Source organism: Heterocephalus glaber, unplaced genomic scaffold, assembly GCF_053883595.1.
Source record: "Heterocephalus glaber isolate CG9 unplaced genomic scaffold, H.glaber_assembly_v1.0 deba00000331, whole genome shotgun sequence".
NCBI classification, from domain to species: domain Eukaryota; kingdom Metazoa; phylum Chordata; class Mammalia; order Rodentia; family Bathyergidae; genus Heterocephalus; species Heterocephalus glaber.
In genome coordinates this window covers 49,421,159-49,443,705 of record NW_028258142.1, presented here as the reverse complement: position 1 = coordinate 49,443,705, position 22,547 = coordinate 49,421,159, and the positions used below count along the sequence as shown (strand labels likewise).

Genomic DNA, 22,547 nt, shown 5'->3' with positions numbered 1-22,547 from the left:
AATTACAATATGAACTAAAGATCAGTTGGAACCTCAAAAACCATTTCTGGGAGGGAGGAAAACACTAATATTTTCTGAGAGTCTACTACATACTAAGCATGTTGCAGGGATTATCATCTTTAATCTTCACAACCATCTTGGGAATTTGATAAAATTATTACTCCATACCACAGATGAAGTACCTGAGGCTTGGCTACATCAAGTGAGTAACTTACTTGAAGTCGGCCAACTCGGAAGTGGTAGAGCCTTATCTGAACTCAGGCAGGTTCTCCTTCCAGGCTGGTTGTTGGTGGGTTTTTGGTTTCTCCAGTACTGAGGATTAAATGCAGGACATTCACACCGAGCTACATACCCGGCCCTTTTTGTTTTTGTTTTTAAATTTTTTATTATTGTAAGACAGGATCTTGCTAAGTTGCTACACTGACCAGGCTGTGCTCAAACCTGCAACCCTCCTGCATCAGCCTCCCAGAGTCCTGGGTACACTGCCTTGGTTTGTGTACTGTAATTTGTTCTGCAGGAATTGCTGCAGAAGGAGAGCCATTTGTAACTGCTTTCTCATAAGCAAAGTGCACAGGAGGACCTAGGCATTATATAACATCCCATGAGCTAGTGGGTTACTGGCATGATAGAGGTGGGGCTGTGTATGCTTGTCCTTGACCCTGTGTAAAGAAAGTAAAGATGCATTCAAAATCTCTTTGCTGATTAAAGATGTGCTGCACAATGGCATGTCAAAACCATGTCCAACTGATAAGAAAATGCCTTTACCATTCTTGCTTCCCTTCAATGTGTTCTTTCTCTTCTACTAGATGCCCTTCTTAACACCTAATCTAAGGTCAGTAATGTTTTAATGGAAAGTGCTGCAGTCCTTGTGGGTCACTCAAATCCTCCTACTTCTCACTCTATGTCTTATCATAGGTTTTATAACTGAATTTGGTAGAATAAATTTTCATCAAATGTATGTTATCACTAAAAACACATAAAATATTCACATACTAAGTCCAACTCAAGACCTGTGTCATTAAAAAAGGAAAATAATCATAGATGTAGTTAGCAATTCATTCAATGAACCCTTTACTGGACACAAATAATGAAAGAAATAGGAGCCGTGCAGACTCAAAGGAATATCTAATTCAACCCTGCCAGAATATCAAGAGACTTTACATCTTGTTAAACCATTAACTTATTTGTAATCATTTATTATTACTATTTGAAATGAGATCTTCCTATATTGCCCAGGCTGGTCTTGAACTCCTGGGCTCAGGATACTGTGATTCTTCTGTTTTAGCCCCCGTAGCGCTAGGACTACAGGCATGCATCATTGCTCCTGGCCATGATTTAGTTGTGTGTGTGTGTGTGTGTGTGTGTGTGTACTGGGGCTTGAACCCAGGGCTTTCATACTGAGATCCATCCCAGCCCTATTTTAGTTTTTATTTTGAGACAGGGTCTGGTTAAGTTGCTAAACTGCCCTGGCTGGGCTCAAATTTGTCATCCTCCTGCCTCAGCTTCACAAAATGCTGAGGTTATAGGCCTGTAACCTATGACATCCAGGTAGTTGTAGTTTTTTAACTTACATCTCTCCTACTAAGATTTGGGAAAGACACGTGGGAGTACAGAATCTCTGCCTAATTGAAGTTACCAGAAAACTAACTGGAAAAGACATTTGTAAAAGGATCTCTTTCTTATCTTTTTTACTTGTCTAAGCAGATTTCATTTAAGAAAGAATAATAAGGAATCAAGTATGCATTATCTTTCATTTTTTTAATTAAGAAAGGTCGTTTTGTTTGTATGTGTGCACATATGTGTGTAGAGCTGTAAACCACATTTACTGAGTAATATTTTATCATGATTTTCCTACAGTAATCTATGGCATATTTCCAATTTATTCCCATTCATTCATAGTTTAAAAGCACTGCCTGGAAAAAAAATTTTTTAATCTACCTTTTAAATCAATGTTTGATGCACAGTTACATCATGCTCATCAGCTCACTTTTAAGCATAGTTTTTAAGGGTGAAAATTAAAAGAAGTCCAATTTATCTTGTAATGGTACAACTTGTCTTCTCATTGCCTCTCTAGGTATCATTTTTATGTAAAATAAAAGTCTCTCTTCCAATGTGGCAATATTTCTTTAAAAATCTTCAGCAGGCAGCCAGCAAACCAGCTTAGCAACTTTCTTAGTCTGATTCTCAGATGAATAATTAGCCCAGAGCCATGAAACCGACCAGCAACTCCACCTCTTAAAATCTTTGATCTGTCTGAGACTGCAGGATGCAAAACAGAGGTGTTTGCTTCATGCTGCATCAGAATATTGAGGGAGAGCGAGAAACTGTCCCTTTCCTTAGATGCTGCAGACTTAGGCAGGCTGCTAGCGACCTCTGTAACCCAGTGACTGGGGGGGGGGGGGGGGTGCTGGTCTTCCATTCCCACGGGGCTGCTCCTGTCTCACTCACTACCCAGGGAGGAAAGCTTCTTTAGTTTCTAAAACCCTACCTTCAAAAGCTGAAATTACATGACTAATATTTATTTTGATACCATCAACATTTTGCTGACAATACGGAATTTTCGCCTGTCTTGTACTAACAAGTGTACTGCTTGTGTAGCTAGGTGAATCCAAGCCTTGATTAAGGGCCTAAAAAGAAAATTTTAACTCATTATTTGCTCCAACCCCTTTCTACCCCTTCCTCACTGTGACCATTAGGAGATCAGTGAATTACATGACCAAAGACAATATGGTAAAGGAACCTAGAGGATTCACCCAACAATTCCATACAGAGAGCCATGGGTTCACTACCAGTGCTCTCATGGTGACTGTAACAATATCTCAGGTAACAAATACATAGGTGAATGGATTCAGTAACTGAAAATTATATACTGTGCAATATGTTTGACTCTTTACCAAAATGTATAAGCCAAATTTCTGTGTTATTGGTGAATACACCAAAGGGTCTGTGCTTTGTTTTTGGTTTTGGTTTTTTTCATATTAAAGGAGTAATCATTTGGGGGAATAGTTTAAGTAGATATGATTTATGGTTCATACTAGATAATAAATTCCTTGAAGCAAGAAGAATATTATTGCATTTCTATTCATCACCACACCTAATGAAGTGCCTGGCATATTGGCAGTTACTTAATATTTCCTGGACAAATGTATTTGAGTAGATCACAACTTGAAAGTAATCAACACACAGTCACCAACACTAGAGTAGTGAGACCCAGGTTCCTATACTGATTCATTCATTGCGGATATGGAAATTCTTAAATCACCTAATATAGTGGGTCTTTATGCCTTTATGTGTAAGAAGAAATTTGGATAAAGATGCTCTTTGAAGTTGTTTTTATTCATTAAACAATTTTTAGGTCAAATTGAAAGAGAGGATATTTCCACTGGGAGGTTGAATGTGATGGGTAAGGATTAAAAATAAAAGTTTAAAATAAAGTTTAAAAAGGTGATTTTAGATGGTGATTTTTAATAACTGATAGGCAGACAATGCAACAGGAAACGGAGTAAAGACTTAACGCCCCTAAGATGTCTGTCTTTGATTTGAACTTCTTTTTCTCTGAATAGAAATCAACAGACTTTCTTGAAAGGAGACTTTGACTATCAGAATCCACTATGGAATGCTTTCCAAATACAGATGTTAAATGTCCCGCAGCGGATTGTAGCAAACACCAGGGATATAGAACAGAGCCCTGAAAGTTCTAGTGTCTCCAGAACAGTTCCTGTACACATCCTGGTACCTGATAGGGACCACGGACAATTATTTCCATACGTGTCATTTATATTTTACTTGTCTCTAAATATGAAACTCTGTACACAATTCATTTTGAAAATACTCCAAGTTTTCCAGATTTTTTCATTGTGCCTAGCCAATAATCCTATACACAGACTTGATTTCTAGAAAATATCTAATTACACTCACTTGAATTCACTGAATGAGCTCAAGGTGTTCACATTCCTTGATTTAGATAACTAAACTTCCCCAGGAATTCAGTGAGTTGGAAATTAGTCTCGGTCTGTGATCTCAGACGGGTGTGGATACCACTGCCAGGTCACTATGGTTGCCCAGACAGGACGCCAGGTAAGACTTCCTGTTTAAGCTTGACACATGGAGTGTGGTCATGAGTGAACAGCAGATGGGGTCATTTGTTATCTTTATCACTGTACACCAGCCCTGGCAGGGCAGGGAAGGGCAAAGTCCACAAAACAGAGCCAGCTTTCACAGCCATGGGGCAGAAGCAGTTGTGATAACACTGCCCCCTCTTTGATGAGCTATAGCAGTGTTCTTGGCTTAGCCTCTCCCCACACTGAAGAGACTGGAAAGGCGACTGAGTTTTCAGTGAACAGGAAAGCCCTCCAGTGGAGAATGCTTCTAAACCAAATAGAGAACACACTGTCAATTCAAATGCATCCTCATACATACAATTAGGACTTTAGATTTGCTATTTATCACAAAAGCCCTATTCCCTCTAGTACCTCCATTTTCTCTTAGCCTTTGAGAAGGAAGACATACTTAAGATACCCTGGAAAATAAAGATACAAAAAAAAAAAAGAAATCCCATCTCCATGTGCACAAAAATGCAGCCAGAAACTATAGGTTCGAGATCTGATATTAACCAGACCTTAAGCCAGATACATATCCATGACATGAAGCTCATAGTCAACTAATAGGAGCTTTGTGAGGATCCAACAAGAAATAATTTGGATATGAAAATTTTTTGTAAGTCAGGGACCTACACAGTTAGAAGACTAATTAGCAGCTCCTGGTCTTTCTTTGAATGTTGAACTTGTGCACGTCCTAGTCTGAGCACAGGCCAGCCTAATAATAGTTTAATTTGAAGTCAGCAACTTGCTTCTGAGGTATGTGCTCTAGAAAAGAACTGCAAATGGGCGTGTGTGGGGGGCCTTGCCCCCCCGCTAGAACTCTTGAGTGCCTTTTACGGACATATCCGGGCCTGCTGCAAATCTACCCGGCAACAAGGAAGTAGCCCCAGTACCCTCCTCTTGCTCCTCCCCTCTAGCCCTACGGTATATATGTTGTAACAGCGTCTGCAATAAACGAGACTTGATCAGAAACCTGTCTTGTCTCCATCTCTCGCGTCCCCTGTCCCCTCTCATCCTCGCTCCCCCTCTAGGGTCTCCGTTGACTTACCCGCGGGCCGGGACAAGTGGCGCCCAACGTGGCGCTACTAAACACGTCATTGCTCATCTCCTCACTGCCTTCTCAGTGCTTGGCTGCCCACAACAAATTAAAACAGATAATGGTCCTGGCTATATCAGCTCTGGCTTCTCCAAATTTTACAAACGATTTACAATAACACATATAACGGGAATCCCATATAATCCACAGGGACAAGGCATTATAGAAAGGGCTAATCTCACACTTAAAATTACTTTAGACAAAATAAAAAAGGGGGAATGGTATCCTACTAAGGGGTCTCCTAGAAATCTGATATCACATGCACTATTTATTCTTAACTTCTTAAATTTGGATGCCAAAGGTTTATCTGCAGCCAATCGTTTCTGGCAACCAGAGACGCAACGACAATTTGCCTCGGTGATGTGGAAAGACCCCCTGGACCACTCATGGCACGGGCCGGATCCTGTACTTATCTGGGGCTGAGGATCGGTGTGTATTTACTCCAAGGAAATGAAGTCAGCCAGGTGGCTCCCAGAACGCCTAGTAAAACAAGTTGATAGGTGTGCTGATGATGCCGATGACCTGACGTTGTCCAATCTTAACCAGTTAACAATGGCACCTACAATTACAATCTAATAATCATCAAGAGTATAGTATAATTCAATTTGGCTAGTTATATTTGGGTGCACCCTAATTTTACACACTGTCTTATATGTTTGTCTATTGTCTGTTGTTTGTGTTTGTACAGTTGAGCTCAATATGTTCCTTCCTCTTCAAAGGATATTCGCCTATTGTTAAATTGACTTATAGATAATATTATTAAACTAAAGACATGCTTTTCTTCCCAGGTTGTTAATTGATCAAAGTACCACTGAAATTTATTTTATGAAAGTGACGTGCATTGTTACCCACACGCAACAATCAAATTACAATTAACAGTTATAAAATAAAAAGATATATATTCTTAATTGTTTGTCAAAACGATTATAGATGGGAACTCCCTTTGATGAATATAGAAGTGGCCACCCAGAAAATGATTATTCTGGTCTTAATTCATTAAAGGGACCCCCTAGTAAATTTTATATTATATAATCTTATGGGAGACATATCACAATGAATATTATCTAAATATGTTATAAATTGATTGTATTGGTTGTCCTTGATATTTAAGCACTAAATATGTTGTTACAAAACGTTCATATTGGTTAAGTTCTGAATATGTTATTGTAGCATGTCCACATTGGTTATCTTCAAAAGCTTAATCAGGGTAGCTTAACTCTCTTATTCACAGTCTAGCCTTAAATGAACATTGCTGTTTTTATGCCAACAAATCTGGGATCGTCAGGGGAAAAATTCGCGAACTTCAGGAAGATTTAAACAGATGACGACAAAAATTCACTCAAAATCCCCTCTGGACTGGCCTCAATGGTTTCCTCCCTTATCTCCTCCCTTTGCTGGGACCCTTATTGGGTCTACTCTTGCTCATTTCTTTAGGGCCCGTACTTTATAACAAAATCATGGCCTTTCTTAGAGCCCAGATAGAGGCAATAAAAACAGCGCCCATACAGGTCTACTATAATAGATTGGCAATGGCTGACCAGGACGAATGTCGGACCATCGATTAGGTCCTTGCCGTGGCGAAGTGTTCTCGCCCCACCTGGTGAGTGGGCTGGCAAGCCAATGACGGGCAACTGAGCAAGCGTGCCATGCAATGAGAGAGCCCTCGTGTGCCGCCTAAGACAGGTGCCAGAGCCTTGATTCTCTGGTTAACCGATGACGGGTAAGGTGCACGGTGCAGACACGTGTGTTGCTCTGACCCAAGACAGGCTCAGCCCCCGCAGGCTTGGCTCTCCTGACGCCTTTCTAAAATTATAATTTTAAAGGGAGGACCTGTGGGGGGCCTTGCCCCCCCGCTAGAACTCTTGAGTGCCTTTTACGGACATATCCGGGCCTGCTGCAAATCTACCCGGCAACAAGGAAGTAGCCCCAGTACCCTCCTCTTGCTCCTCCCCTCTAGCCCTACGGTATATATGTTGTAACAGCTTCTGCAATAAACGAGACTTGATCAGAAACCTGTCTTGTCTCCATCTCTCGTGTCCCCTGTCCCCTCTCATCCTCGCTCCCCCTCTAGGGTCTCCGTTGACTTACCCGCGGGCCGGGACAGGCGTGACCCAGCTAAACTTCCCCCAAAGGCCATCCCAGTAAAGAGAGGCAGGGCTCCTCTGATCCTTGTGGTCATACAGTAGCTTCTGGCTTAATCTGTGGCTGAAGACTTTTATCAGGACTGGAGGACTCCAGGGCACTAAGAACTGGCACGGACACACAAGCTGCATTCCGGAGGCCAGGCAATTTGCCCAACAGCGCTAAGTCCGGAGAGGCCAGGGATGCAGTAGTGACCACAGAAAAACACCAGTTGGGAATTAGAGCACTTTGAGTAATAATCCATCTCAGTAGAGTCCTGAAGAATTAACAAAAAGAGAGTCTGTTAGTATCTCTGACATGCATTCAATTTCCCATACAAATCTCTCATTTCTTAATGACTTAACTTCTCCTTTTATTTTTTTTAACTGGAGAAGAAACTGCTGAATCTCAAATTGCTCTGTAGTTGGCCAAACAATGACAATCTTCATGGCCCATGGTGAACATACTCCCTTTCTAATCCATTTTGTCTGACCGGGCACAGCATTTTCTGCAGCCTTCTGAATTGTGCAAGTCATGTTTTCACTGCAAACACAAAAAAAATACTTGGAATAAAATGAAGTGTGGGCTAATCGGAAAGGGCCAGAATGAACATCAAAATAAGAGTTCTCACCTATCGCAGGTTTTAAAAAAGAGTCAACAGAGTAAAAACTTGGCTTCAATGTTTTATCTTTACTGACAACAATTCCTAAAATATTAACAGGAACCATTTGAAAAAGAAATATCATTTTATTTCACTTCTAATAGAGAAATATATGAATGTTATGATAGAAATTTTCAAAAGATGGGTAATTTAACTGCTCCACATTCATACGTGTGGGACAGCTTACAGTTTATCATCTTGATATAGAAAAACTTTCTATGCCTCATGCTAACTGCCTTTTCCTTTGCAGTCTGGCAAATGCATATTTACATAGGGCAAAATAATTTTTATAAGTATTATTAAAAGAAAACCTTGGGGCTGGGGATTTAGCTCAGAGGTTCTGCTACCTGCCTTGCAAGTGCAAGGTCCCCAGTTCCATCCCCGGTACCCCCCCGCCCCCCCGCCAAAAAAAAATGAAACCTTAACCAACCTAGATATAGGAATTATGGCTTAAAAGATTTAAATCAAATGCATGAGCTTTCCTGAGCAAAGTAACACCTCCTTTTATTGTTATTGTTTTATTTTGTTTTATTTTGTTTTTTGAGACAAAGTCTCCCTATGTACTTCAGGCTGGCCTCCAACTCTCAGCGATCCTCCTGCTACAGCCTCCTGAGTGCTGGAATTACAGGCATGCACCATCATGGCCCACACGTGGCAACAGCTCTGCTTTTACATATGACTTATATGACTAAAATAGCAATGCATTATTTTGGAAAACTTACTAAAATGGTAGAAGAAGACACGGGAAACCAAAAGGTGGGATTGGAAGCCTTCCGTCATACTGGGGAGACAGTAAACAACAGTCTCAAAGTAGTCACCCCAAATGACCCTTGTGGCTACTGTTTTCATTTAAGAAAGTGGGGTTGACTTCTTTGGTCTTAGTGAACATTTAGTTTATATTTATTTTACTTAAGTAGCTTACTTATACAGCCACCTATTTTTTGCCTCAGTGGTTTAAATCCTGTGTTTTATTTCAAATTGTTTTTGTTTCCATTTTTTTCAAAAAATTCTCATCATTCCTTCTGCCTCAAGAATTTATCCATGTGTTAGCTCCTACTTCTTAGTACTTTTACTCTACATCTAGTTATTAGACAGAAAAAATATCCTAACATTAAAATATTCTAGTTCCTATCATGCTCAGAATTCACAACTTTTATTCTAAAATGAGACCTGATACTGATGCTAATACAGAGAACATCTCTCTGCTGAACTTTATGCCTTCTTTCTGCACTGTGGAGCACCTCAGAAACCAATCCTCAGGTGTTGTTCGTAGATGGATCCAGAACAAAAGAGTGCCATTGACTTGGGAGCCACGGATGTCCTACATGAGACATAGGCTGTGATCCTCAAGCAGCAGATTTAGTGCTAAGAGGAATGGAGTTCAGAAGATTAAGTGAGACTGTAGGAAGCTGGAAGTTCCATTAGAGATAAGTCTAGCTATGACCAAGAAAACAGAAAGTAGAAACAAGATAAGCATGGCCCAGTAAAGATGCCGCAGACAGAACAAGTAGACACAGCTACCACTGTGTTCATTGGCTGTTACCCGTGGCCCCATCCTTCCGGGGAACTGGAAGTTCAGGGGCCCTAAGCACAGTAGCCAGAGGCAAAACCAGCAAGAAGAATTAGGAAAAGTGCTTATTAGCCTGGGAGCTTAGCTGAGAATTTTTTTTTTCAAGGCTCACACAGGCAGGAAAGAAAGCGGTAAGACTGCTCCCAGGAATGAGCTGTCTGCTCCCTAGAAAAAAATAAAGGACCAAGATGCGATATGTACATGTACCACTTCCCCACAATGAATGTAGTTATTAAACATACGCTAATTTTATTTTTTCCCCATTAAGTTTATTGGTACATTTTAAGTATAAAATACAGCTACATTCATCATTGGGATCTTGTACCATTACATGAGTATCTTGGTTCTTATTTTTTTCCCCTTCCCCTGCCCTCCCTTCACCCCATCCACCCTTCCCTATTTGCAAAGATTTTGTTTCCATTTTTTTCCTTTTCTCATATTTTTTCTTTTCCCTTTTTTCCTTTCCCCTACCCCTCCCACTTCCCCTGCTCCTTTAGGCCTTTTCTTCCTATTACACAATATCAATTATACATTTTTTAAATTACAATATCAAGATCTAGGAGACATTACCACAGATTTTACAGAATTTAAAAGGATATGGAAAGCATATTACAGAAATTTTTTTTGAAATAAATTTGACAACTTCTAAGAAGCACCTTGGAAGACAAATTAATGAAACTAACTCTGGAGGAAATATAAAATTTGAATAGCACCTATTAAAGAAAGTATATTCCCAGCTTGAAAACTTACCTATATGACAACAGGCTCATATACTTTTTAACTGATAAATTATATCAAACAAGTAAATCAGAAAAAAGAAGGAACACTTCTCCCCTCATTTTAGGAAATCAGCATTGTGCTAATCCTAAAACTGGATAAAGATAATACAAGAAAAAAGTATGAATATAAATAAAAATTTGTTTAACAAAACAAACTATTATAAGTCAGATCTGGGGGCCGGGGATTTAGCTCAGTGGTTTCGCCACCTGCTGCACAAGCACAAGAGCCCAACTTCGATCCCCGGTACCAAAAAAAAAAAAAAAAAGAAGTCAGATCTGGCAGTATGTAGAAAGTGGTTTTGTTATAGGGATAGCAGTGTTGGTTCAGCTTTGGAAGATCTACCCCCAAAAGTCATCATTTTAACAGAGGAAAGGAAAAAGCCATATAATCCTGTCACTAGTTGGAGAAAAAGTATGGGACTAAATTCTACAGCTGTTCATGGTAAAAGCTATCAGGAGAGTAGAAGAAGAACAGAACCTTCTCAACAGATTAAAGACATGTACTCCATACTTCCAGTGAGAACACCTTATATGAATGGAGAAGATACAATGCTTTCTCCTTAAGGTAGGGAACAAGGGCAGATATGCTTACTCTTTATCTGTCCATTAAACTTTGAAACCTAAGCCCCACCAAAATAGTCTGGCAATAAAATGACACAACTAGGATAGGATTGGCAAGGTAGAAACAAAATCTTTATATGTAGATGAAATGATCATCTACAGAGAAAATACTAAGAAATCTCTAGGAGCCCCTAGAACTTGTTTTTGAATTTAGCAGGATTAGAAAACACAAGGTATGTATAAAAATTCAGGTCTGTGTATACTTGTTATAAATGAAGAATTGGATATTGAAATTTAAAAGTTATGTAGGAGTACTAAAGGACCTAGAAAAGTTAAAAAGAAAAAAAAAACAGTGTTGGAAGACGTTTATTACCTAATTTTAAGACTTCTTCTAAAGCTACAGTAATCAAGGCAGTGTTGGTGTAAGGAAAGATATATAGATCATTGGAATAAAACAGAGAATCTAGAAATAGAACCATACATATATGATCCACTGAGTTTTGAAAGATTATTTAACATTAGCATTTTATAGAATATAAACTCAATTCAGGAGGGGAGGAAGAGCTAGTGTTTTCAGCAAATGGCACTAGAACACCTGGTATCTGCATATAAAAAATTAACCTCAACCCTTTTTTGCCATACATGAAAATAACTTGAAGGGATCTATGAACCTAAATAGGAAAGCCTAAAAGTATAAAACTTTAAGAAGAAATTATAAGGGAAAATGTTTATGAATTCAAGGTAGGCAAGAACTACCTAGGATACAGAAAACATGATGTGTAAAAGAAAAAAATTGATAAATGAGATTCCATCAGAATTTAGAACTTTAAATGACATCATTAAAATGAAAAGTAGTCCTTAAACAGACCATATTTACAATGCATATAACCTATGACCAGAATATATAAAGAATTCTTAGAGCTCATTAATAGACAACCCAATTGAAAAGTAGACATAAGAAGATGATAAATAGCCAGTATAGCACAAGGAAAGGTGTGCAACTCTAGAATCAGAAAAATACTAATCTGTACAATAACAAGATTGAATTATACACTCATTAGGGAGATGAAGTCAAAAGTTTTAAAAGCCTTGTCATGACTTTTTCTTTTTGTTGGGTTCTCCCCCTTTGTGTTTAATTTGTCAAGCCCAATGGCTTCATTCTGCTGGGTTTCCTGGGGTTGTGATCTTCATTGTCTTTTCCTAGGGTATTGTCTAAAATTTTTTGGAGTGCTGGTTTGGTATTCATGAAGTTTCTGAGGTGCTCTTTATCATGAAAATATCTTATTTCTCCATCAATTTTGAGAGATAGTTTTGCAGGGTACATCAATCTGGGTTGGAGGCTCTTTTCCATTAGGGCTTGAAATACATCACTCCAAGCTCTCCTTGCCTTGAGGGTTTGCATTGAGAAGTCTGCTGTGATTCTGATGGGCTTTCCTTTGTATGTGAATTGTTTCTTTTCTCTCACTGCTTGTAGAATTTTGTTCTTCTGTTGGATTTCTGGAATCCTAATTATTATATGCCTTTGTATAGATTTTTTTTGATCAAGGCTATTTGGAGTCCTATATGCCTCACTTGTCTGTATGTCAAGTTCTTTTCCCCTGCTTGGGAAGATTTCTGCCATCACTTGTGTGAACAGTGTTTTTATGTCATCTGCACGCTCTCCTCTTTCTTCATTGACTCCAATCAGTCTTATGTTATTCTTCTTTGCATCGTCTAGCAGCTGCTGGATTGATTTCTTGTGTTCCTTTACAATTTTAAAGCAATTTTTCTTTTCCTGGTCACTAATTGCAATCTTACCTTCTATATCTGAAATTCTATCCTCACATTGGTTCATTCTGCTGTGCAGACTTTTGATGGAGTTTTTAATCTCCTGGAAATCTGTTTGCATCTGTTTTATGGATTCCATTTGTTTCCTATGTTGGCCTCCATCATGTTCCTCAGATCCTCTATTTTTTTATCTGTGTCCTCTCTAGATTTATTAATCATGTCTTGCACTATGAGCAAAATCTTTGCTGTTATCTGAGTAATTATTTCTGATTTCATTTTTCTCAAATCCTCTTTTGTTGCCAGTTCAGAGAGTCCAGGTTGTTGAGTATCAGACTGTTCCATCTCGTTTCCCTTTGGGGTTGGTGTAGGTGATCCGGAAGTCTGTTTTTGAGGTTTGTTTACATGTCTTCTCATTGTGTGTGTGGGGGGGGTGTGCTTCTGGTGCCCACATGGCTCAGCTTCTCTGCCCTAGGAGTGTGGGATGACATATGCTAATTTTAAAAAAGGAAAAAAAAAATCTTGTGTAGAAGAAATAGGCTTTCAAGAGTAAATTCTGCAGAAATTATAAATCTTTGCAGTCATTAATGACATCTAAAATTTGCAGTTCATTAAGATTGGAAACATTTCTTAGTGGAACTACTGCTTGACCCATAATGACTGAAAGAGTTGTGAGTGAGAATTAAGTTATTTGGAAATATTTATACATGTAATTTCCCCAGAAAAGTCATGAACTATGGAGGTAGAGAGAGACTCTACAACAGCATTGCCAACATACTCCATCATTCCTCTCTTGGGAGACAGATGGCTCTATTCTAAATTAATAATTAATTTGGCCACCTTGAAGACGAGTCAGTTTTTCTTTCTTGCTCACATAAAAAAATCTAAGAAATAAGTTGTACCAAATACTAATCAAATTCTCAAGAGTCAAAGATAGTGGTAAAACTAAGAAAACAAGTCAGAGCAGCTAACTACTGCTTAGGCACTAGAACCACCTCCCTTGTGACGCATTAATGGCCTTGGTCTGGCTTTTAACAGACATCTGTCTACATCACATGTAAAATAAATTTAAATTGGCAGTGTCAGCACAGAAAATACGATTTCATGGGTGTGGAGACAAACCAACCCCGTAAGTAAGAAATGACCTCGTATACTACAGACGGTCTCTTCATCGTTAGCTCCAAAAAGCCAAACACTTTAAAGTCCTTTCTCACTGTTTCCTCCCTGATAAACAGAAGGTACAACAAACAATGCCCTCAGACCTTCAGTAGTGAGAAGTACATTTCATTCTATGAGCATTTATGGCCACTGTGCAATAGTGGTGATGGACATTTCTAAACCATTTCCACTTCTGTTTTATGTTAATTAAACATTTATTCTTCCTTATAATGGTATGAAGTAAGGAGAAGTGTGTGTCAACTACTTTTGTTTTCCTAGTTTTTAAACAGAGATGTTTTATTCATCCCTACTGGAGAAATTATGCATAATCAAAGTGTTAAATAACCTGGCTAGCACTTTGACATACTCTAAATAATCTGTAGCAATGTGACCAATGCACTACAGATGAACACTTACTCCTTATAAATATTGGCTAAAACCTCCAAAAATATACAAAGTCCTACAAATATTTGTAATGGCTTTATTTCTCTTTAAATCATTACCTAATATATAACCACTATAGCTAATACTGATCATTATCATCATCAAAAATACCAGTGAATCTTTTGTACAGAATACCATTTCAGCTTCCTCTCAGATACTGGAATAGGAAGTGATAACTCATAAATATACAAGTTTTTTGAATCCTAGCTAGTGAGCCATACAGATGTTCATTCTTTACTCTAAGTATCAATTTATACATATATTTAGGCATTTATGGGAACATTTGTTTTCTGTATCGGAGGTTACTATGGTGCTAGAAATAAAAATTATGTTTTTCAAAAATGCATATCTGAAACTAAGCCACTTGTACAACTCAAAGGGACTGTAACTGAGAAGAGATTTAGTATAAGGGATCTGCTTAGTCAGTTATGGAGGTGAGCAAGCTCTGCAGGTTGAGTCAGCAAGCTAGAGACCCAAGGAGCCGATGGTGTAATTCCAGGCAAAATGCCAGAAGGCTCAAGCCTGGACAGAGCTAATGTTTCAGTTTGTGTGCAAGTCAGGGAAAAGTCTTGATGTTCTGACTCAAAACCAGCCAAGCAGAAAGAGTTCCCTCTTACCCAGGGAGGGTTGGCCTTTTGGTTTTATCCAGACCCTCAAGTGATTGGATGAGGCTCACCTATATTAAGGAGGGCAACCTGCTTTTCCCAGTTCACCAATTCAAATGTTCAGATGCACCAGACACACCCAGAATAATGTTTTCCCAGAAATCTAGGCACAGTCTGGCCCTCTCAAGTGGACAAATAAAATTAACCAGCATACTACTCTAGTATCAACACGATCCTGTTTAGCAGTGGTGGGCCCAAGACTGTGTCAAGGACATATCAGTAACACTTTAGGGATTATAATTCATCACACCAAAGAACCTACTTAGGGAGCAAAAATTGTTTCCATTCCTATTGGCTGTATTATAGCAGGGGCTTGATAAATTAATCCAGTTATTTAATGCAAGAAAGAATACAAATGGTGCTAGGGATTTTCAATTGTACGTGTTCTTCAGGCAACGTGTACCACCAAGATGGTGAGTCTAGGAAGAGAAAAGGTAAAAAAAAAAATCAGATTGCTCTAGCCTGGAAATGAAGCAGAAGCCCAGTCTTCCCACATGAGGACAAGACAAACAACAGGAAAAAGGTACAAATTACTTAACAGCCATTTCTTCAGTCCTTCCTGAGGTCATAACTAAAGATCACAGTTGAAAGCAGAATATTTATGTATTGGCTCTGGATATAAGTTCAAGACATTTGAAAATGATGGAACCTTGAGACTGTGTAAAATTTTTCTTCAAAAGCTTAAGGGTCAACTAATCAAAACTGGAATTGTGTATTAGTAGGCAATTCTACAGTTGACAAAAATCAACTAAAAGTAATTCCCTTGCTAGCATCAACTAGAAAGACATTTAAGAAGTTTGTCTTTAAGTTCTTTTACAAATACAGAGATTCATAGTCTTTCTTCCTGTCTGCTGCAGGCATCACAGACTTGCCTGCAGCCGCAGAAGGGTTTCTCTCTGCTTTTGTGAACTGGCAGTGGGAACCCTGAGGATCACAGTCTTAGGGATGAAGGCCTGGTTCAATAAAGAACAACTAAAGTCACTGGCATCCCCAACCATTGTGTTGCCTTTATTATTCTTTTAAGAGATTTTTTTACATGCCTTAAAAAGCAATCAAAATACTGCTGTAGAAGAAAAAGACATCAGTTTTTAGCAACCAATACCATTCCCTATATTCTAAATAAAATCCCAATACATTAATCACTAAATGCACTTTTTTCACTAGAAATTTAAAAAACAATGTCACCGATTTTCCTAAAATTGAAAATTTGATACTTTTATTATTACTTTTTAACCAACTTGTTATATTTCCCGAACTGATTTAGAATTCCTCATCCTACACTGCTGACTGATACAGACATCAGCCATGGACAATTCATTCCTACACTGAATCTAGTTCTGAAGGTGTCCTGACATGACTTGGTAGGGTGAAAAGCAAAACAAAAAACAAGGAACATTTTAACATTTATGTTTTGGTTTTCTTCCTCCTATGTTATGTGGTCTTTTCCTATTTATTTATTAAAGAAAAAAAGTTTATGGACTACAAATCAAATAATTTGAATCACATTTCAGGAGATTTATAACAGTGTGACCCTAAACCCTGGTTTTCCAGTGTGGAGGCTGGAGAGAGGTAAGGGTATCCCAGTTCCCCATATGGGAATGATTCAGCAACAGTGCTGTGAACAATCAACACTACTGGAAATTATGCAAAAATGCTAAACAAAAGCCTGGAGGGGAATCTCTGCTGTGTTAGGTCAATTAAACCCTTAGAAAACAGATCCATTGAACTTTAAAATGAATTGAGGAATTATAAAAGCATACCGACAATTAAAGGAAATTAAAGGTTTGGGAAAATGACACCCAATATAAAGCTATAAAATGCTATAACTGTGAAAACTTTAAATCCTAGCTGCTTAACACAGAAAAGCAAACATTAAGGAATGGCATGAACTGCCTTGAAATATAAAAAGAGTATGAATGTCAATTGTATAGCTAGACAAAGTTATTTAAGAGGCAATCTGGAAATCTGAACCCAAGCATGCTGACTCATGGATTTCCTTCCCTAAAACACCACAATTAGGCAATTTTATGGCATTTTTACAACAAATATACCAGGATCTACTTATTAAATGAACATTTATGTCAAGAAATTATTTCAGAAAGCTGAAATAATGGCACAGAAAATTTTTAAAAGTACTACTTTCAAAACTTATTTGTAGACCCTGTTTAAAAGTCACAAAAGAGACTCTATAGTTTTTAGTCTAAAATGTTTTATTATTTCTTATAATAAAAACACAGCTTAATTAATAGGAGCAATTCAGAAAAGGGATGACTCTTGCTCGCTTTGGTAGCACATATAGAAATAGGGTGACTTTTGGTCATTGTTAAAAGTCAAATCACCTCAAAGGACAAAGATTTGAGTCAGGTGTGGTGACTCCTGCCTGTAATCCCAGCACTCTGGAAGGCTGAGGCAGGATGATTGCAAGTTCAATCCCAGCCTGGGCAATTTAGCAACTTAGTGCACCCCTGTCTTAAAATAAAAAACAAATAAAAGGACTGAGGATTGTCACTCAGCAGTCCCTATAATCTGCAATACCATACAAACACAAAAAGTAGAGCACAGATTTACTACCAGAATCTCCGGCTTTAAAATAATTCCAGAGGAGGCCTGGAGATATGCCAACAATGGCTAATGACTATTTACTTTTCCAGTATCAACATATTGAAGGGACATCAATAATTTGCCTGATATATTTGTACATAAACCCAATTAGTCATATTAAGGAGAGGAAAGATAAGTAATGCACACTTGCCTTGAATATTTCTTTTAATAATGTTATAGTATCAACACTGTTTTGTACTTTTTATTTTTATTAATACATGCTTGCAGTGCATAATGCTTACGTTCATCATAAGGAGTTGGTACTTGTACATAACACATCTTAATTCTTTTTACATCCTCTTCCCCTCTCCTCGATCTCTTGGTCTCTTTCCATTTGTGAAAGATCAATCTCCCTGTTTCCTAATATTTTTTATTTTGCTCTTTAATTTATTTATATTTTAAGTTATTCATATCAGAAAACATGCAAAATTTAAGCTTGTGTGTCTGATTTATTTCACTTAACATTATGGTCTCAAAGTGCATCCATTTTCCTACAAATGACTCAAATATTTCCTTCTTTATAGCAGAGTAGTGCTCCATCGTGTACAAATACTACATTTTCTTTATCTTTTCAACTATTGATGGACTATTTTTAAAATGCTGATCCCTAACACTTTCAGATATTTTAATAGAATAAATAATATTTAGTCATACTTTACTCTTACTTATCAGTTACATAAAACATTCTTTCTGCCTTTGAAGTGGATAATTTTTATAACAATGTCATCTGTTAGTTGTCAAGAGCAAAGGCGTTGTGACTCTGTGTGTGTGTGTGTGTTGCTGGGGATCGAACCCAGGGTCTTTCATATGCTAGACAAGTGCTCTACCACTGAGCTATACTCCAATCCCAAGAGCACAGATTTTGAAGACTATATGAATTTTAGTTCTGAATTTTATATGGGAAATTTGAGTACACTATAATGCCAGGTAGTAGAAACCACTCTTAATCTCTAAAATAAAAGAAATTTAAAGTAATAAGGAAGTTGGTTGCCCCAGTGATAGAATTGCTAAGGCATCCATCAGAGGATCACAAGGCTACAGAGGTTATAACAATAAGAAGCAACTGTATCCCTCAAGGCATGGGGACCATCAGGATGTGATGACATTTCCAGGACCCGGAAGCTTAGTGGAGCTGGAACCATGGTAGGTGTTGCCTCATGGAGCTAAGACCATGGAGAGAGACCTGCCTCATAGGAACTGGAACCAAGGAGATAGGGCTTCTCCCAATGATAGCCTGGCATCCAAAAGATAAGGAGAAAAAGCCTAACTTCTCCCCTTCTCCTATCTTGCAATATTACACAAATGTCCCTCGTTGGCTATATTGCCCCACTAGCCAGGGAGCAAAGAAATATATTTCTCAAAGAAGTGAAGACCAGAAAAGAGCAAGAAAGGGAGCTCTGAGAGAAAGCAGACTACTGAACACCTTTGAATCTTCTCACTCAAAAAATGACCACCATAATCTATAATCTAATGTTACTACAAATGTTACACGATGCTTCTAAGGCACCAAGCAGTGTGCCTGCCATATCATAAGATCTGAATAAAGCTATTTTTAGAACAGATTTTAAAACCTTATATTATTTTAAAACAATTTAATTGTAATTGTGTTTGTGATTTTTGTTTCTAAAAGATGGCTTGATATTCCAAAAGTATTCTCTATCCTTCCTCTTTATATCAAATCTGACCTCCTTTTCTTTCATTCCCAAGTCCTCATCAAACAAGTGTTGAAAATTTCATGGATAAGGGATATTTACAATTTCTACTTGGATTTAAAAGAAATTGAAAACAAAGAAGGTGGGACTTAGTCTTGTCACCAGTTTATTGAGTGCCTATGATATACAGTGCTTGAGACATTAAATACTATCTTATTTAGTCCTTTCTCATGATCTATTGCATAGCATTTTTGTAATTTAAGAGATGAAAGGGCAAAATTCAGAGGTAAAATGACTTACCTGTAGTCTCAATCTAACCACACTTAGTGTTGAAATCTAAGTTTTCTCAACTCCAAGGCCCATCCTTTGCTGTCATGGCACATACCGTCTGTCCACTCCATTGGCCCATTGATGTATTTCCAATTTTCATATACTGAATTATGCTGAGAATTTAATTGTCATTTAAATCTTTTCTCATGTAATTATTTTTCATTCCTTCCATAAATATTTATAAAACATTATGTAGTAGGCATTCTTTGCACTCTAGTGTATACCCTGACAGGTGAGATAAAGATAATAAATTTGTATAATATTTTTCTATTGTGTAACAATATACCACAAATTTAGCAACTTAAAACACACATATTTATCATTTCACAGATTCTAGGGATCAGAAGTCCCCCAAATGGCTTAATTGGATCCTCTGATTAGGGTCTCAAAAGACTGCAATCAGGTGTGGGTGAGGACTGGATTCTCATCTGAGACCTGGGCCCATGCTGTTGTTGGCAGGATTTGGTTTCTGGATGATGTGGAACTTCAGGTTTTTGATCAACTGATGAAAGTCATGCACAGTTGCTTGTCAGGTAGCCCTGTCCACAGAGGACTCTCACAACCTGGCAGATTGCCTCTTCTAAGCTGACAAAGAGAGCCTCCGGAGCAAGCTGGCTGGCAGTGTCGAGTCTTACAATGTACCTTCATCGTGGGAGTGACATCCTCTCACCTGTGCCATATAATGTCTCCTAAATGTGGGCACGGTAGCCCACCACTTTTGCCAGGCTCTGTTGGTTAAAAGAAGGTCACAGGTCGTGCCCATACCTAAGTGGAAGAGATAATGTGAAGGCATGCCTATCATGAGACAGATAAGAGGGGCTACTGCACAGGCTGTCTCCTACACCCTCCAACAAATATATAGGCATAAGATGAGGTGGAGATGAGTTCTCTGCATTGAATCAAAACAGGATGTTATATTGAGTGTGACTTGGTGGCTGGCTCTTGATTGAATGATCATGGCAGGCCCATTTTGAGAAGGAGTCATCTGAATGGAAATCTCAATGACAAGAGGAATCCAGCTGACCTACTGTGTTGACAGGGAGGTGGCTGGAGAGCAGTGGATGACAAGGAAAGTGACATGAAGTCAGACTGTTAGGTAGAGGCTGGATCACATAAGGATTTACAAATGTACATATTTCTGCTACATGCTTTTATTAAAAGGTTTAAAATAATGTGGATTGGTTGATTTTTGGGGGGATCCTGTACCATTAAATAAGTATCTCGGTTCTTATTTTTGTTTGTTTGTTTTTTTGTTTTGTTTTGGTTTTGGTTTTTGGTACCGGAGATCGAACTCGGGACCTTGTGCTTGCGAGGCAGGCACCAGAACCACTGAGCTAAATCCCCAGCCCTCAGTTCTTATTTTTTTCCCCTTCCCTTGCCCTCTCTTCACCCACTCCACTCTTCTCTGTTTGCAAAGACTTTGTTTCCATTTGTTTCCTTTTCTCATATTTTTCCTTTTCCCTTCTTTCCTTTCCATACCCGTCCTACTTCCCCTGCTCCTTTAGACCTTTTCTTCCTATTACACAATATCAGTTATACATTTTTTAAATTACAATATCAAGATCTAGGAGACATTACCAGATTTTTCAGAATTTAAAAGGATATAGAAAGCATATTACAAAAATCTTTTTTGAACTAAATTTGACAACTTCTAAGAAGTACCTTGGAAGACAAATTAATGAAACTAACTCTGGAGGAAATATAAAATTTGAATAGCACCTATTAAAGAAAGTATATTCCCAGCTTGAAAACCTACCTATATGACAACAGCAGGCTCATATACATTTTAACTGATAAATTATATCAAACATTTAAAGCAGAAAAAAGAAGGAACACTTCTCCCCTCATTTTAGGAACTCAATATTGTGCTAATATTAAAACTGGATAAAGATAATAGAAGAAAAAAGTATGAACATAGATAGAAATTTGTTTAACAAAACAAACTATTAGAAGTCAGATCTGGCAGGATGTAGAAAGTGGTTTTATTATAGGGATGGCAGTGTTGGTTCAGCATTGGAAGATCCACCCCCAAAAGTCATCATTTTAACAGAGGAAAGGAAAAAGCCATATGATCCTGTCACTAGTTGGAGAAAAAGTATTGGACTAAATTCCACAGCTGTTCATGGTAAAAGCTATCAGGAGACTAGAAGTAGAACAGAACTTTCTCAACAGATCAAAGACATGTACTCCATACTTCCAACAAAAACTCCTTCTATGAATGGAGACGATACAATGCTTTCTCCCTAAAGTGGGGAACAAGGACAGATATGCCTACTCTTCATCTGTTGATTAAACTTTGAAACATAGGCCTAAACCAAAATAGTCTGGCAATCAAATCACACAATTAGGATAGGATTGGCAAGGTAGAAGCAAAATCCTTGTATGTAGATGAAATGATCATCTACAGAGAAAATGCTAAGAAATCTCTAGGAGGCCTTAGAATTTGTATTTAAATTTAGCAGGATTAGAAAATACAAGGTATACATAAAAATTCAGGTCTGTGTATACTTGCTATAAGTGAAGAATTGGATATTGAAATTTAAAAGTTATGTAGGAGTACAAAGGACCTAGAAAAGTAAAAAGAAAAAGAGAAAAAAAAACAGTGTTGGAAGACATTTAGTACTTAATTTTAAGACTTCTTCTAAAGCTACAGTAATCAAGGCAGTGTTGGTGTAAGGAAAGATATATAGATCATTGGAATAAAACAGAGAATCTAGAAATAGAACCATACATATATGGTCCGCTGAGTTTTGAAAGATTATTTAGCATTAACATTTTATAGAATATAAACTCAATTCAAGAGCGGAGGAAAAGATAGTGTTTTCAGCAAATGGCACTAGAACACCTGGTATCCGTACATAAAAAATTAACCTCAACCCTTTATTTCCGTACATGAAAATAACTTGAAGGGATCTATGAACCTAAATAGGAAAGCCTAAAAGTATAAAACTTTAAGAAGAAATTATAAGGGAAAATGTTTATGAATTCAAGGTAGGCAAGAACTACCTAGGATACAGAAAACATGATATATAAAAGAAAAAAATT

At 37.9% G+C, this 22,547-nt stretch overlaps 1 protein-coding gene across 6 annotated transcripts in view; it reads right to left on the bottom strand.

Moving 5' to 3' along the window:
• The window catches only part of LOC101697883 (uncharacterized), a 55,401-nt gene extending 47,787 nt beyond the window's left edge, over positions 1-7,614 (bottom strand). For 5 of the 6 annotated variants that reach the window (XM_087193829.1, XM_087193826.1, XM_087193820.1 and 2 more), the window contains exons 1-2: positions 5,149-7,272; positions 216-312 (exon numbers count right to left, since the gene is read on the bottom strand). In XM_087193829.1, coding sequence (XP_087049955.1) covers positions 216-312; positions 5,149-5,205 — 154 coding nt within the window. In that variant the 5' untranslated portion in view covers positions 5,206-7,272. The other variant, XR_205604.3, reaches the window with a different exon arrangement.
• Between the last annotated feature and the right edge of the window lie 14,933 nt (positions 7,615-22,547).